Source organism: Lipotes vexillifer, unplaced genomic scaffold, assembly GCF_000442215.2.
Source record: "Lipotes vexillifer unplaced genomic scaffold, Lipotes_vexillifer_v1.1 scaffold182, whole genome shotgun sequence".
In the NCBI taxonomy this organism is placed as follows: domain Eukaryota; kingdom Metazoa; phylum Chordata; class Mammalia; order Artiodactyla; family Lipotidae; genus Lipotes; species Lipotes vexillifer.
Window position 1 is genome coordinate 3219897 of NW_006798798.1, and position 15647 is coordinate 3235543.

Consider the following 15647-nt stretch of genomic DNA (forward strand, 5'->3'; position numbering starts at 1 on the left):
TGAAGTAGTCTGTAGATGTCTATTATATCCAATTGATTGATGGGAGTGAGTTCAGCTATGTCCTTACTGATTTTTCTGCCTGCTGGATCTGTCCATTCCTGATAGAGGGGTGTTTAATACTCCAAATACAATAGTAGTTCATTTATTTCTCCTTGCAGTTTTGTCAGTTTTTTGCCTTACATATTTTTACACTCTGTTGTTAGACACATTCATGCTAAGGATCATTATGCCTTCTTGGAGAAATGACCCCTTTGTCATTATGTAATGCACCTTTTTTCCCCTGATAACTTTCCTTACTCTCAAGTCTGCTCTGTCTGAAATGAATATAGCTATTCCTGCTTTCTTTTGAAGAGTGTTAATTTGGTATATCTATGTCAGTCCATTAACTTTTCATTGATATGTGTCTTTATAAAGTGGGTTTCTTATAGACAACATATAGTTGTGTCTTGTTCTTTATTCACTCTGACAATCTCCATCTTTTAATTGGTGTATTAAGACCATTGACGTTTAAAATGATGATTGATATAGTTGAATTTATAGCTACCATATTTATTACTGTTTTCTATTTGTTTTCTATTGTTCTTTGTTCTATTTTTTTTTTACTCTTTTTCTGCCTTTTGTGGTTTTCACTGAGCATGTTATATGATTCCATTCTCTCCTTTCTTAGCATATCAGGTATACTTCATTTTTTACTTTTTATTAATGGTTTCCCCAGCATTTGGCATATACATTTAAAGCTAAGCAAAATCCACCTTCAAGTAACAATATACTGGCTTCGTGGGTAGTCCAGGTACATTATGATAAAATAACCTAATTCTTCTCTTCCATCCCTTGCATCACTTCTTTCATTCATTTCACTTATACATAAGCGTGTGTGTGTGCATGCGCACATACATAAGCATACATAATCGGATACATTGTTGCCATTATTATTTTGAACAAACTGTTATCTCTCAGATCAATTAAAAATAGGGACCTCCCTGATGGTCCGGTGGTTAAGACTTCACCTTCCAATGCAAGGGGTGTGGGTTCAATCCCTGGTCGGGGACCTAAGATCCCACATGCCTCCTGGCCAAAAAAACAAAACATAAAACAGAAGCAATATTGTAACAAGTTCAATAAAGACTTTAAAAATGGTCCACATTAAAAAAAAAAAAAAATCTGAAAGAAATGGGAGAGAGGAGCTTCAAGATGACAGAAGAGTAAGATGGGAGATCACCTTCCTCCCCACAAATACATCAGAAATATATCTACATGTGGAACAACCCTTACAGAACACCTACTGAATGCTGGCAGAAGACCTCAGACCTCCCAAAAGGCAAGAAACTCCCCACGTACCTGGGTAGAGTAAAAGAAAAAACAGAGACAAAAGAATAGGGATGGGACCTGCACCAGTGGGAGGGAGCTGTGAAGGAGAAAAAGGCTTCCACACACTAGGAAGCCCCTTCGCGGGCAGAGACTGTGGGTGGCGGACGCGGGAAGCTTCAGAGCCACGGAGGAGAGCGCAGCAACGGGCGCGGAGGGCAAAGCGGAGAGATTCCCGCACAGAGGATCGGTGCCAGCCAGCTCTCACCAGCCTGAGAGGCTTGTCTGCTCACCCGCCAGGACGGGTAGGTGCTGGGAGCTGAGGCTCCGGCTTAAGAGGTCGGATCCCAGGGAGAGGACTGGGGTTTGCTGCATGAACACAGCCTGAAGGGGGCTGGTGCGCCACAGCTAGCCAGAAGGGAGTCCGGGAAAAGGTCTGGAGCTGCCGAAGAGGCAAGAGACTTTTTCTTGCCTCTTTGTTTCCTGGTGCACGAAGAGAGGGGATTAGGAGCGCCACTTAAATGAGCTCCAGAGACGGGCGTGAGCCGTGGCTATCAGTGCGGACCCCAGAGACGGGCATGAGACAATAAAGCTGCCACTGCAACCACCAAGAAGCCTGTGAGCAAGCACAGGTCACTATCCACACCTCCCCTCCCAGGAGCCTGTGCAGCCTGCCGCTACCAGGGTCCCATGATCCAGGGACAACTTCCCCAGGAGAACACATGGTGCCTCAGGCTGTTGCAACATCAGGCTGGCCTCTGCTGCCACAAGCTTGCCCCATACTCCATACCCCTCCCTCCCCCCGGCCTGAGTGAGCCAGAGCCCCCAAATCAGCTGCTCCTTTAACCCCATCCTCTCTGAGCGGGAACAGATGCCCTCAGGCGACCTACACACAGAGACGGGGCCAAATCCAAAGCTGAACCCCAGGAGCTGTGCGAACAAAGAAGAGAAAGGGAAATCTCTCCCAGCAGCCCCAGGAGCAGCGGATTAAATCTCCACAATCAACTTGATATACCCGGCATCTGTGGAATACCTGAATAGACAACGAATCATCCCAAATTGAGGCAGTGGACTTTGGGAGCAATGATATTTTTTTTTTCCCTTTTTCTCTTTTTGTGAGTGTGTATGTGTATGCTTCTGCATGTGATTTTGTCTGTATAGCTTTGCTTTTACCATCTGTCCTACAGTTCTGTCTGTCCAGTTTTTTTGTTTGTTTGTTTTATAGCTTTTACTGCTTGTTATCATTGGTGAATTTGTTTTTTGGTTTGGTTGCTCTCCTCTTTCATTTTTTTTTATTTTTAAATTTTTAATAATTTTTTATTTTTTATTTTAATAACTTTACCTTATTTTATTTTTTTCTTTCTTTTTTTTCTCCCTTTTATTCTGAGCCGTGTGGATGGCAGGGTCTTGGTGCTCCGGCCGGGTGTCAGGGCTGTACCTCTGAGGCAGGAGAGCCAAGTTCAGGAAATTGGTCCACCAGAGACCTCCCAGCTCCACATGATATCAGCCGGCGAAAATCTCCCAGAGATCTCCATCTCAACGCCAAGACCCCAGATCCACTCAGCGACCAGCAAGCTACAGTGCTGGACACCTTATGCCAAACAACTAGCAAGACAGGAACACAGCCCCACCCATTAGCAGAGAGGCTGCCTAAAATCATAATGAGGTTACAGACACCCCAAAACACACCACCAGACGCAGACCTGCCCACCAGAAAGACAAGATCCAGCCTCATCCACCAGCACACAGGTACTAGTCCCTTCCACCAGGAAGCCTACACAACCCACTGAACCAACCTTAGCCACTGGGGGCAGACTCCAAAAACAACGGGAACTACGAACCTGCAGCCTGCGAAAAGGAGACCCCAAACACAGTAAGTTAAGCAAAATGAGAAGACGAAGAAACACACAGCAGATGAAGGAGCAAGGTAAAAACCCACCAGACCTAACAAATGAAATAGTCTACCTCAAAAAGAATTCCAAATAATGATAGTAAAGATGATCCAAACTCTTGGAAATAGAACAGAGAAAATACAAGAAACGTTTAACGAGGACCTAGAAGAACTAAAGGGCAAACAAACGATGAACAGCACAATAAATTAAACTAAAAATTCTCTAGAAGGCATCAGTACAATAACTGAGGCAGAAGAACGGATAAGTGACCTGGAAGATAAAATAGTGGAAATAACTACTGCAGAGCAAAATAAAGAAAAAAGAATAAAAAGAATTGAGGACAGTCTCAGAGACCTCTAGGACAACATTAAATGCACCAACATTTGAATTATACGGGTCCCAGAAAAAGAAGAGAAGAAAGGGACTGAGAAAATATTTGAAGAGATTATAGTTGAAAACTTCCTTAATATGGGAAAGGAAATAGTTAATCAAGTCCAGGAAGCACAGAGTCCCATACAGGATAAATCCAAGGAGAAACATGCCAAGACACATATTAGTCAAACTATCAAAAATTAAACACAAAAAAATATTAAAAGCAGCAAGAGAAAAACAACAAATGACATACAAGGGAATCCCCATAAGGTTAACAGCTGATCTTTCAGCAGAAACTCTGCAAGCCAGAAGGGAGTGGCAGGACATATTTAAAGTGATGAAATGGAAAAAAACTTAAAACCAAGATTATTCTACCCAGCAAGGATCTCATTCAGATTTGACGGAGAAATGAAAACCTTTACAGACAACCAAAGCTAAGAGAATTCAGCACCACCAAACCAACTTTACAGCAAATACTAAAGGAACTTCTCTAGGCAGGAAACACAGAGAAGGAAAAGACCTACAATAACAAACAAAACAATTAAGAAAATGGTAATAGGAACATACATGCTGATAATTACCTTAAATGTAAATGGATTAAATGCTCCAACCAAAAGACATAGACTGGCTGAATGGATACAAAAACAAGACCCATATATATGCTGTCTACAGGAGACCCACTTCAGACCTAGGGAAACATGCAGACTGAAAGGGGATGGAAAAAGATATTCCATGCAAATGGAAATCGAAAGCTGGAGGGGCTTCCCTGGTGACGCAGTGGTTGAGCGTCCACCTGCCGATGCAGGGGACACGGGTTCGTGCCCCGGTCTGGGAAGATCCCACAGGCCGCAGAGCGGCTAGGCCCGTGAGCCATGGCTGCTAAGCCTGCACGTCTGGAGCCTATGCTCCGCAACGGGAGAGGCCTCAACAGTGAGAGGCCCACGAACCGCAAAAGAAAAAGAAAAAAGAAAACTGGAGGAGCACTTCTCATGTCAGACAAAATAGACTTTAAAACAAAGACTATTACAGGAGACAAAGAAGGACACTACATAATGATCAAGGCATAAATCCTTGAAGAAGATATATCAATTGTAAACATTTATGCACCTAACATAGGAGCACCTCAATACATAAGGCAAATACTAACAGCCATAAAAGGGGAAATCAACAGTAACACATTCATAGGAGGGGACTTTAACAGCCCACTTTCACCAATGGACAGATCATCCAAAATGAAAATAAATAAGGAAACATAAGCTTTAAATGATACATTAAACAAGATGGACTTAACTGATATATATAGGACATTCCATCCAAAAACAACAGAATACACATTTTTCTCTAGTGCTCATGGAACATTCTCCAGGACAGATCATATCTTGGGTCACAAATCAAGCCTTGGTAAATTTAAGGAAATCGAAGTCGTATCAAGTATCTTTTCCGGCCACAATGCGATGGGACTGGATATCAATTACAGGGAAAAAATCTGTAAACAATACAAACAATACAAATACAAATACACGGAAGCTAAACAATACACTACGTAATAACCAAGAGATCACTGAAGAGATCAAAGAGGAAATCAAAAAATACCTATCAACAAATGTCAATGGAGACATGACAACCCAAAACCTATGGGATGCAGCAAAAGCAGTCCTAAGAGGGAAGTCTACAGCAATACAATCCTACTTTAAGAAACAAGAAACATCTCAAATAAACAACCTTTCCTTACACCTAAAGCAATTAGAGAAAGAAGAACAAGAAAACCCCAAAGTTAGCAGAAGGAAAGAAATCATAAACATCAGATCAGAAATAAACGAAAAAGAAATGAAGGAAACAATAGCAAAGATCAATAAAACTAAATGCTGGTTCTTTGAGAAGATAAACAAAATTGATAAACCATTAGCCAGACTCATCAAGAAAATAATGGAGAAGACTCAGAGCAATAGAATTAGAAATGAAAAGGAGAAGTAACAGCTGACACTGCAGAAATACAAAGGATCATGAGAGATTACTACAAGCAACTCTGTGCCAATAAAATGGACAACCTAGAAGAAATGGACAAATTCTTAGAAAAGCACAACCTTCCAAGACTGAACCAGGAAGAAATAGAAAATATAAACAGACCAATCACAAGCACTGAAATTGAAACTGTGATTAAGAATCTTCCAACAAACCAAAGCCTGGGACCAGATGGCTTCACAGGCGAATTCTATCAAACATTTAGAGAAAAGCTGACACCTGTCCTCAAACTCTTCCAAAATATAGCAGGGGGAGGAACACTCCCAAACTCATTCTATGAGGCCACCATCACCCTGATACCAAAACCAGACAAAGATGTCACAAAGAAAGAAAACTACAGGCCAATATCACTGATGAACATAAATGCAAAACTCCTCAACAGTACTAGCAAAGAGAATCCAACAGCACATTAAAAGGATCCTACACCATGATCAAGTGGGGTTTATCCCAAGAACACAAGAATTCTTCAGTATACGCAAATCAATCAATGTGATACACCATATTAACAAATTGAAGGATAAAAACCATATGATCATCTCAATAGATGCAGAAAAAGCTTTCCACAAAATTCAACACCCATTTATGATAACCCTCCAGAGAGTAGGCATAGAGGGAACTTACCTCAGCATAATAAATGCCATATATGACAAACCCATAGCCAACATCGTCCTCAGTGGTGAAAAACTGAAACCATTTCCACTAAGATAAGGAACAAGACAAGGTTGCCCACTCTCACCACTGTTATTCAGCATTGTTTTGGAAGTTTTAGCCACAGCTAAAAGCAATCCAAGTCAGAAAAGAAGTAAAGCAGTCACCGTTTGCAGATGACATGATACTATACATAGACAATCCTAAAGATGCTACCAGAAAACTACTAGAGCTAATCAGTACATTTGGTAAAGTAGCAGGATACAAAATTAATGCACAGAAATCTCTTGCATTCCTATACTCTAATGATGAAAAATCTGAAAGTGAAATTAAGGAAACACTCCCATTTACCACTGCAACAAAAAGAATGAAATACCTAGGAATAAACCTACCAAAGGAGACAAAAGACCTGTATGCAGAAAACTATAAGACACTGATGAAAGAAATTAAAGATGATACCAATAGGTGGAGAGGTATACCATGATCTTGGATTGGAAGAATCAACATTGTGAAAATGACTATACTACCCAAATTAATCTACAGATTCAATGCAGTCAGTCCCTATCAGACTACTACTGGCATTATTCACAGAACTAGAACAAAAAAATTCACAATTTGTATGGAAACACAAAAGATCGTGAATAGCCAAAGCAATCTTGAGAAAGAAAAATGGAGCTGGAGGAATCAGGCTCCCTGACTTCAGACTATACTACAGAGCTGCAGTAATCAAGACAGTATGGTACTGGCACCAAAACAGAAATATAGATCAATGGAAGAGGATAGAAACCCATGCACATATGGTCACCTTATCTTTGATAAAGGAGGCAAGAATATACAATGGAGAAAAGACAACCTCTTTAATAAGTGGTGCTGGCAAAAATGGACAGCTACATGTGAAAGAATGAAATTAGAACACTCTCTAACACTATACACAAAAATAAACTCATAGTGGATTAAAGACCTAAATGTAAGGTCAGACACTATCAAACTCTTAGAGGAAAATATAGGCAAGAACACCCTATGACAAAAATCACAGCAAGATCCTTCATGACCCACCTCTTAGAGAAATGGAAATAACAAAAATAAATGGGACGTAATGAAACTTCAAAGTTTTTGCACAGCAAAGAAAACTATAAGCAAGACAAAAAGACAACCCTTAGAATGGGAGAAAATATTTGCAAAAGAAGCAACTGACAAGGGATTAATCTCCAAAATTTACAAGCAGCTTGTGCAGCTCAACATCACTAAAACAAACAACCCAATCAAAAAATGGGCAAAAGACTGAAATAGACATTTCTCGAGAGAAGATATACACATTGCCAACAAACACATGAAAGAATGCTCAACATCACTAATCATCAGAGAAATGCAAATCAAAACTACATCGAGGTATCTATCACCTCACACTGGTCAGAATGGCCATCATCAAAAAAATCTACAAACAGTAAATGCTGGAGAGGGTGTGGAGAAAAAGGTACCCTCTTGCAGTGTTGGTGGGAATGTAAACTGATACAGCCACTATGGAGAACAGTATGGAGGTTCCTTAAAAAACTAAAATTAGAACTACCATATGACCCAGCAATTCCACTACTGGGCATATAGCCTGAGAAAACCATAATTCAAAAAGAGTCATGTACCACAATGTTCATTGCAGCTCTATTTACAATAGCCCAGAGATGGAAACAACCTAAGTGTCCATCAACAGATGAATGGATAAAGAAGGTGTGGCACATATATACAATGGAATATTAGTCATAAAAAGAAATGAAATTGCATCATTTGTAGTGAGGTGGATGGACCTAGAGTCTGCCATACAAAGTGAAGTAAGTCAGAAAGAAAAACAAATACCGTATGCTAACACATATATATGGAATCTTTAAGAAATAAATAAATAATGGTCATGAAGAACCTCGGGGCAGGGTGGTAGTAAAGATGCAGACCTACTAGAGAATGGACTTGAGGACACGGGGAGGGGGAAGGGTAAGCTGGGACAAAGTGAGAGTGGCATGGACATATATACACTACCAAATGTAAAATAGCTAGCTAGTGGGAAGCAGCCACATAGCACAGGGAGATCAGCTCGGTGCTTTGTGACCACCTAGAGGGGTGGGATAGGGAGGATGGGAGGGAGGGAGATGCAAGAGGGAAGAGATACGGGCATATATGTATATGTATAGCTGATTCACTTTGTTATAAAGCAGAAACTAACATACCATTGTAAAGCAATTATACACCAATAAAGATGTTTAAAAAAACTGTATAAATAAATATAAATAAAAGCTTTTATTTTATCCTTCTTACACCTTATGTTTCTCCTTTGTGTGGATCCAAGTTTCTTTTTTTTTAATTAATTTACTTATTTATTTTTGGCTGCATTGGGTCTTCATTGCTGCATGCGGACCTTCTCTAGTTGTGCGAGTGGGGGCCACTCTTCATTGCAGTATGTGGGCTTCTCGTTGCAGTGGCTTCTCTGTTGCCGAGCATGGGCTGGATGTGTGCGGACTTGATCTATATCATTTAGATCATTTAGATGGACTCAAGTTCTTCTCTCTAAAGAACTTCTTTAACATTTCTTACAAGACAGATCTATTAGCAACAAATTTCAATTTTTGTCTGAGAAGGTCTTTATTTCTGCTGTTTTTTTTTATTTTTATTTATGTTTTTATTTATTTGGTTGCGCCAGGTGTTAGTTGCAGCATGTGGGCTCCTTGTTGCAGCATGGGGACTCTTAATTGTGTCCTGCATGTGGAATCTAGTCATTATTGTTTAAAGTATTTCTTCTGTTCCTTTCTCTCTTCTTCTAGTATTCCCATTACACATAGATTACACCTTTTGTAATTGTTCCTTTTGTGGTTGTATATTCTGTTTTTTCCAGTCCTTTTTTTTTGTTTGCTTTCTAGTCTTGGAGGGTTCTATCTATTGAGATATCCTCAAGCTTAGAGATTCTTTCCTCAGATGTATCCAGTTCACTATTAGGCCCCATGATAGGCACTCTTCATTTCTGTTATGTATTTTTTATGTTTTTGGTTCTGATCTCTTTGATTTCTTTTTGGTTCTTTCTTAGAATTTCCATCTCTCTGCTTTCATTGCTCATCTGTTTTCCCAGGCTGTGTATTTTATTCATTGGAGTTCTTAGGATATTAATCGCAATTGTTTTAAATGACCAGTCTGATAATTCCATCATCCTGCTATATCTGACTCTTGTTTCTTTGCTTGTTGTGTCTCTTCAGCTTTGGGTTTTGCCTTTTAGTATGTCTTGTAATTTTTTCTTGATAGTCAGGCATGATGTACTGGGTAAAAGGCACTGCTGTAGATAGGCCTTTAGAAATGTGGTTGTTAAAAGTGGGGGGAGAGGAAATGTTCTGTAGTCCATAACTAGGTCTCAGTTTTTTATTTTTAGTAAGCCTGTGTCTCTGGGCTGTGAACTGTACTTTGCAATCCCCTCCCTCCCCAACCCTTCGTGGACAAGATAGCTGGAGTGGGCTGGAGTTGGGTATTTCCTTCCCTCCGGTCAGATATGCTCTGATAAAACTCTAGTAGGTTAGGCTCTGGTTAAATAATTTCTCCTGAGAATAGACCTTGCTAAGAACAGAATGTTCTGGGACTTTCGTGACGTCCAGCAGTTAAGACTCCATGCTTCCACTGCAGGGGGCACAGGTTCAATCCCTGGTGGGGGAACTAAGATCCCGTATGCTGCGTGGTGTGCCCCCTGCCCCCACCAAAACAAACAAAAGAACAGAATTCTCTGGAATATCCCAAAGTGGTTCTTTTACCCCTCTGCTGACTGTCTTGTTGTGAAGAAGAGTTCAGGTAAGTTACCTGATTTTTGTTAAGTTTGTAATTAAATATTTAATAAAAATGTCTTTTTTTTTCCTTCAAGTTTTAGAATTTATATACCAGTGCTATTCTCAACAGACACAAACTAAAAATCACTCATATTGTAATACACATTGGAATAAATTAATTAGTAGTTAAATGTTTACACTATGGAATCCTATGCAACAGTGTCAATACATGATCACAACAGCAGGCAACCATATAGGTATATTCACAAACAATATACAGAATAAAAGAGCCCCATCCAAAAGTGGTTATACTGTGTCATAACATTTATATAAAATACAAAATACAGGTAAAATGATCTTTTTGTTACATACCAGAACAATAGTAAACCTTAAGAAGAGTCACTGGAATGGGACCAGGGGGCCTCTGGGTGTCTGGCAATTTTCTGTGTCTTTATCTAGAAGCTAGATACAGAGTGTATTCAGATTCTGAATTTTGTAGCAATCTATCTTGAATGTAGATCTTCTGTTGTCTTTTTTTCTTCTAGTGACATATTGTTTATTGCCCTGTATTCTCCTATAATGTTTGTATTGATAATTTTGTGAAAAATTTAAGTATAAGATATATTTGAAAAAATGCACAGTTCAATGTGTTTTCATAAGGTGAACAGACGCATGGAAACTGTAACTAGACCCAGAAAAAGAACACGCCAGAACCCCAGAAGCTCTCTTGAGCCACTTATTGTCAACAGCTACCTTCCCCAAGGGTAACCTTGCTGTTGCCTTCTAATACCTCCCACACGGTTTCCCCGCTTTTGAACTTTTTATAAGTGGAATCATACAGTAGTTACTCTTTTTTGTATTGGCTTCTTTTCACTCCGATTTATGTTTGGGAGATTCACCCATGTGTAGCTTGCGGTTGTAGATCTTTTTTTTTTTTTAACATCTTTATTGGAGTGTAATTGCTTTACAATGGTCTGTTAGTTTCAGCTTCACAACATAATGAATCAGTTATATATATACTTTTTAAAAGTATGTTTTCAGTTTCCTAAAAAGATAAACATAATTCTGCTCTTAGGTATTTACCTAAATGATGAAAACTTATATTCACACGAAAACCACACATAAATGTTTAATAGAAGCTTTATTCATAATTGCCAAAACTTAGAAGCAACTAGATGTCCTTCAGTAGAGAAATGGATAAACAAACTGGTACATACATACAATGTAATATTATCTAGCGAAAGGAGGGAGAAAAAAGAGCTCTCAAGCCATGAAAAGACATGGAGGAACTTTAAATGCGAATGGAAAAGGGAAAGAAACCAGTCTGAAAAGGCTATATACTGTATGATTCCAACTATTATGTGACATTCTAGAAAAGGCAAAACTATGGAGACAGTAAAAGAATCAGTGATTCCCAGGGATTGGGGGAAGGGAGGGATGAATAGGTGGAGCACAGAGGATATTTAGGGTTGGGAAATTATTCAGCATGATATTATAATGATAGATCCATGGCATAATGCATTTATTAAAATACATAGAACTGTACAACACAGTGAGCCCTAATGTAAACTGTAGACTCTAGTTAATAATAATATATCAATATTGTTTCATCACATGTAACAAATATTCCACACTGATGCAGGATGTTAATAATAGGAGGAACTGTATGCAGGGGAGACAGTGGGAAAACCTTAAACATGCTCTAAAAAATAGTCCGTTAATTTTTTTAACTACTTCATTCAGTTCAGATTTTACAAAGTATACCCAATTATGTGAAACAATTTGAATAGAAACTTTAAGATTATTAATTATCTGTTTTACTTATGAAATCTAAATTGTTGAAGCATTTCAGGACTACTTACATTTTCTATGAATCTGTAAGTTAAGCACAGAGTTCATGTTGAAAATTACTTAATTTTTTTCTGCTTTCTTAAGAAATAAGAGTGGTATAGAGTACTGATTTTGTGTATTTGTGTACGTGGGTGTTATTAAATAATATAGAGCAAAGGTTTTTCATATTACTATATTAGAAATCTTTCCAAATACTGTAATAGCTAAAGTAATTTGGGATGTTTGTCCTGATTCTTATAAATTCTTTATAATGTAAAATATTTGATTTCTATGATTCTGAGATATCCACCCTAGGACATTTTAGTTTTAGCCTCTGAAATCAATGTCTCTTATAATCAGTGGCATCTTAGATTCAGTGAAATGTGATGTCTAATAAGTCTTCAGGATAATAAATTTAATAATTGTTACAGAATCATTGTAATTACTAAAAATGATATGGGATCATCTGATTTACTTCATATCTATCTTTCAGATGCTCTTTGTGTGGGTATGTATGCAGCCATCCTCCTTCTTTGAAGTCTCATATGTGGAAGCATGCCAGTGACCAAAATTATAACTATGAACAAGTAAACAAGGCTATTAATGATGCAATTTCACAAAGTGGCAGGTATTTGATCTTACTGTTATATATAAATAGGTTATTGTTTATAATTATATATACATTATATATAAAGTTAGGATTAAATCTACTAGTCTGCATTATAACCAACTCAAGGTTTAATGTGTTTTCTTTTGTTTTTAAGAGTTCAGGGGAAATCTTCCGGAAAGACTGTGTTAAACAGCAGTGAAGAAGGAGCCGATTCTCTCACTGGAAGTTCAGAAAATTTGGTGTCATCCTCAGAGCTGATTTCCCAGGCTCCCAGTGAAGTCGTAGGTACCAACGAGAATGAGAAACTAAACCCTACAAGTAATACCTCATATAGTTTAGAAAAAAACTCCAGTCTGGCCCCTCCTGGCGTGGAGTATTGCGTTTTACTCTTCTGTTGTTGTATTTGTGGTTTTGAGTCTACCAGCAAAGAAAATCTTTTGGATCATATGAAGGAGCATGAGGGTGAAATTGTAAACATCATCCTAAATAAAGACCACAACACAACTCTAAACACAAATTAGGTGGAATAGTTAATCTGAAGAGGAAAACAGCAGAAGAGGAATCCTTTAAACCACAGTTTGCCCTTTGTGCTGTCCAGTAACTTACTAGGCACAGAAGAAATAGTTGGTGTGATTTTTGAAGAAATGACAGATGTAACTTTGGAACGAAATTTGTAATGTAATAAAAGGAATTCCAAATGGATAAGGGGTAATAATATTTAAGCATTTTGAGTGAGGAGAAGTGGGTTGAGGCAGCAAAGATGTACTCTTATAATAATCCTCTGTTACCTGTTAGTTTAAGTATATTTATTATTAAAAGCTTGTTACAGTGTAGAAATGCAAGCAAGAGTTAAGAAAGGGCTTTTCAGGAACTATTCTAAAACTTACTGTTATGAAAGTGTCACAATCTTAAGCAGAGCTTACTTTTCTTCATTCTCAATTTTGACATGAATGACAACCCTCTTGTGAGAAATGGGAGGCATGTGTCTGAGGGTTTTTTGGTATCAACAAAGGAAAGAAGAGATCATTACAGGGCTTTGAGATGATCAACCTAAATCTTTAACCAGACTGATAGGAACAAATCATATACTCAATCTGAGATATATTACTTTACTCTTAAGAAAGAAAAAAGAAGAGAGACCTCAAAATCCAAATCTAGATTGTAAATAGGCGTTTTACAAAGTAAATTATTGTCTTAAATTTACAGTGAATGTCTTGTGGGCAAAGGAGGAAAGAGGTGAATTCCCACCAGCCTCAAACCAAATCTCAAGGTTCATAAAAATGGTGACTGGTTGAGCACAGTGCACTTCTCAGAGGTTCTTTTCAGAGTGCTGATGGAACACCACAGCTTCTCAATAGTTACATAGACCTTCTAATCCACTCTTCTAAACTAGACCAAGCTTGTTGTCTAAAAACAACAAAGTAGGAAAAGTTGCATTTGCTTATCAGACCTTGGAGGTAGTTTGAACTGTTAAATAAAAATCATTTGTGGGAAGAGGAATGAAATTCAAAAGCCCCTTAAAATGAGTACTACTATTGAGATTTTACTTCCTGGAGCTTTTTATTTAGTTATACTTAGCATAAGAGATACAACCAAATGTGGCTAAAATGTAGTAAAAATTCAGGTTGTTTATAAAACGTTTAATAACAAACAAAAACTATTTGGGTTTCTCCTTTCCAGGAAATTGTATTTTGTTGGTGTGCAATAGGACACATGGGAAGCCAACTAAAACTTGCCATCAAATAGATGTAATCTTCTCATTAATTACACATTTGTATTACAGTGTATTTCAAAGAGTGAAGAGAACAGGGTTTTTTGGTTTTGCTTTTGTATTATGTATGCATTGTTCTGTTAATGTCAGTTCTGCCTACAAGTCAAAAGGTGGCCGGTGCACCATGTGGTGCACAGTCTTCAGGGTGCTCTTTCTGAACTTGACTCTAACATCTTCTAGAGCTGAGGCTGTACCTCTCATAAAGCTTAGAAAACATCGAAAACAGAATTTCTTGATAGGATACTTAGTAGACACATTTTAGGAAAAGAATTCTCTTCCCAAAGTCCAGGTATGAATCGAATGAATTAACATTTTTCAGATAGCATTAGGAACTATTTCATCAGGGCCAGGTAACCTGAAATACTGTCTGATTTGTGTGTTTTTGTTTTGTTTTTTTTGATTTGCTTTTTAAAATCTAATTTGATGATGATATTTGAACAGAGTTGATTGTAACTTTGCAACTCTTTAATTTACATAGCTTTAGTTTGTGAAAGTTAATCCATTTCTGATATCTGATTTTTAAAAGAGAAAATGAATTCATATATACTAAACTATATTCCCCAAATCCACATGCAGTGGGTTTTCTCATTTTCTCCTGTTTTCAGAATTAACAGTTATATTTCATTTCAAATTCAAAAATAAACTAAAATATTTTAAATGGTTCCATTATTACTATATTGTTGCCACTTAGTTTTTTCATTACTGGTAGCTCTGACTCAATGTTTCTTTATAAAAATCTATTATTCTGAAAATTAACAAACTTAGAAGAGTTTTTGTTTTATAAATTTTCCTTGGCTTTAATTTTATATAATCATTTGCAAAATACTAATAACCAAAAAACACTCCCAAGGGGCTTCCCTGGGCGCAGTGGTTGAGAGTCCACCTGCCGATGCAGGGGACACCAGTTCGTGCCCCGGTCCGGGAAGATCCCACGTGCCGCAGAGCGGCTGGGCCCATGAGCCACGGCCACTGAGCCTGCGCGTCCGGAGCCTGTGCTCCGCAACGGGAGAGGCCACAACAGTGAGAGGCCCGCGTACCGCAAAAAAAAAACACTCCCAAAATTTCAAGTGTATTTTTAAATTAACTTTCTTCATTTCCTTAAACTACTTCCATTGATTGTTATTTAAATTTTCCATTTGGAATCATGAATTTAAAATTTCCCTAGCTCATGGGAAAAAATTAACCCAGAAGTTCAAAAGTCTTTAAATATTCATCTGCTCCCAGCCTAAAATATCTTCAAAAGCTTTCTCTTGGCCTATAGGAGGAACCATATACCAAGGATGTTGTGTACCTTCCCATTATGGTTTTGAGGCAAGCCTTAAATTAACCCTCCCCACTAAGAACAATTGAATATGATGAAGACTAAATATGCAATTTTAATTATAGAATAGATATTAAAATAATCAGCAGGA

The 15647-nt window shown here is 38.0% G+C and overlaps 1 protein-coding gene across 2 annotated transcripts in view; it reads left to right on the forward strand.

Annotated features, from left to right (window-relative positions):
* The window catches only part of ZNF507 (zinc finger protein 507), a 44623-nt gene extending 31413 nt beyond the window's left edge, over nt 1-13210 (forward strand). The window contains exons 5-6 of one of the 2 annotated variants that reach the window (XM_007470933.1): nt 12348-12482; nt 12619-13210. In XM_007470933.1, the coding sequence (XP_007470995.1) occupies nt 12348-12482; nt 12619-12985 (502 nt within the window). In that variant the 3' untranslated portion in view covers nt 12986-13210. The remainder of the gene's footprint in view (nt 1-12347; nt 12483-12618) is intronic. The other variant, XM_007470934.1, reaches the window with a different exon arrangement.
* The last annotated feature ends 2437 nt before the right edge of the window (nt 13211-15647 follow it).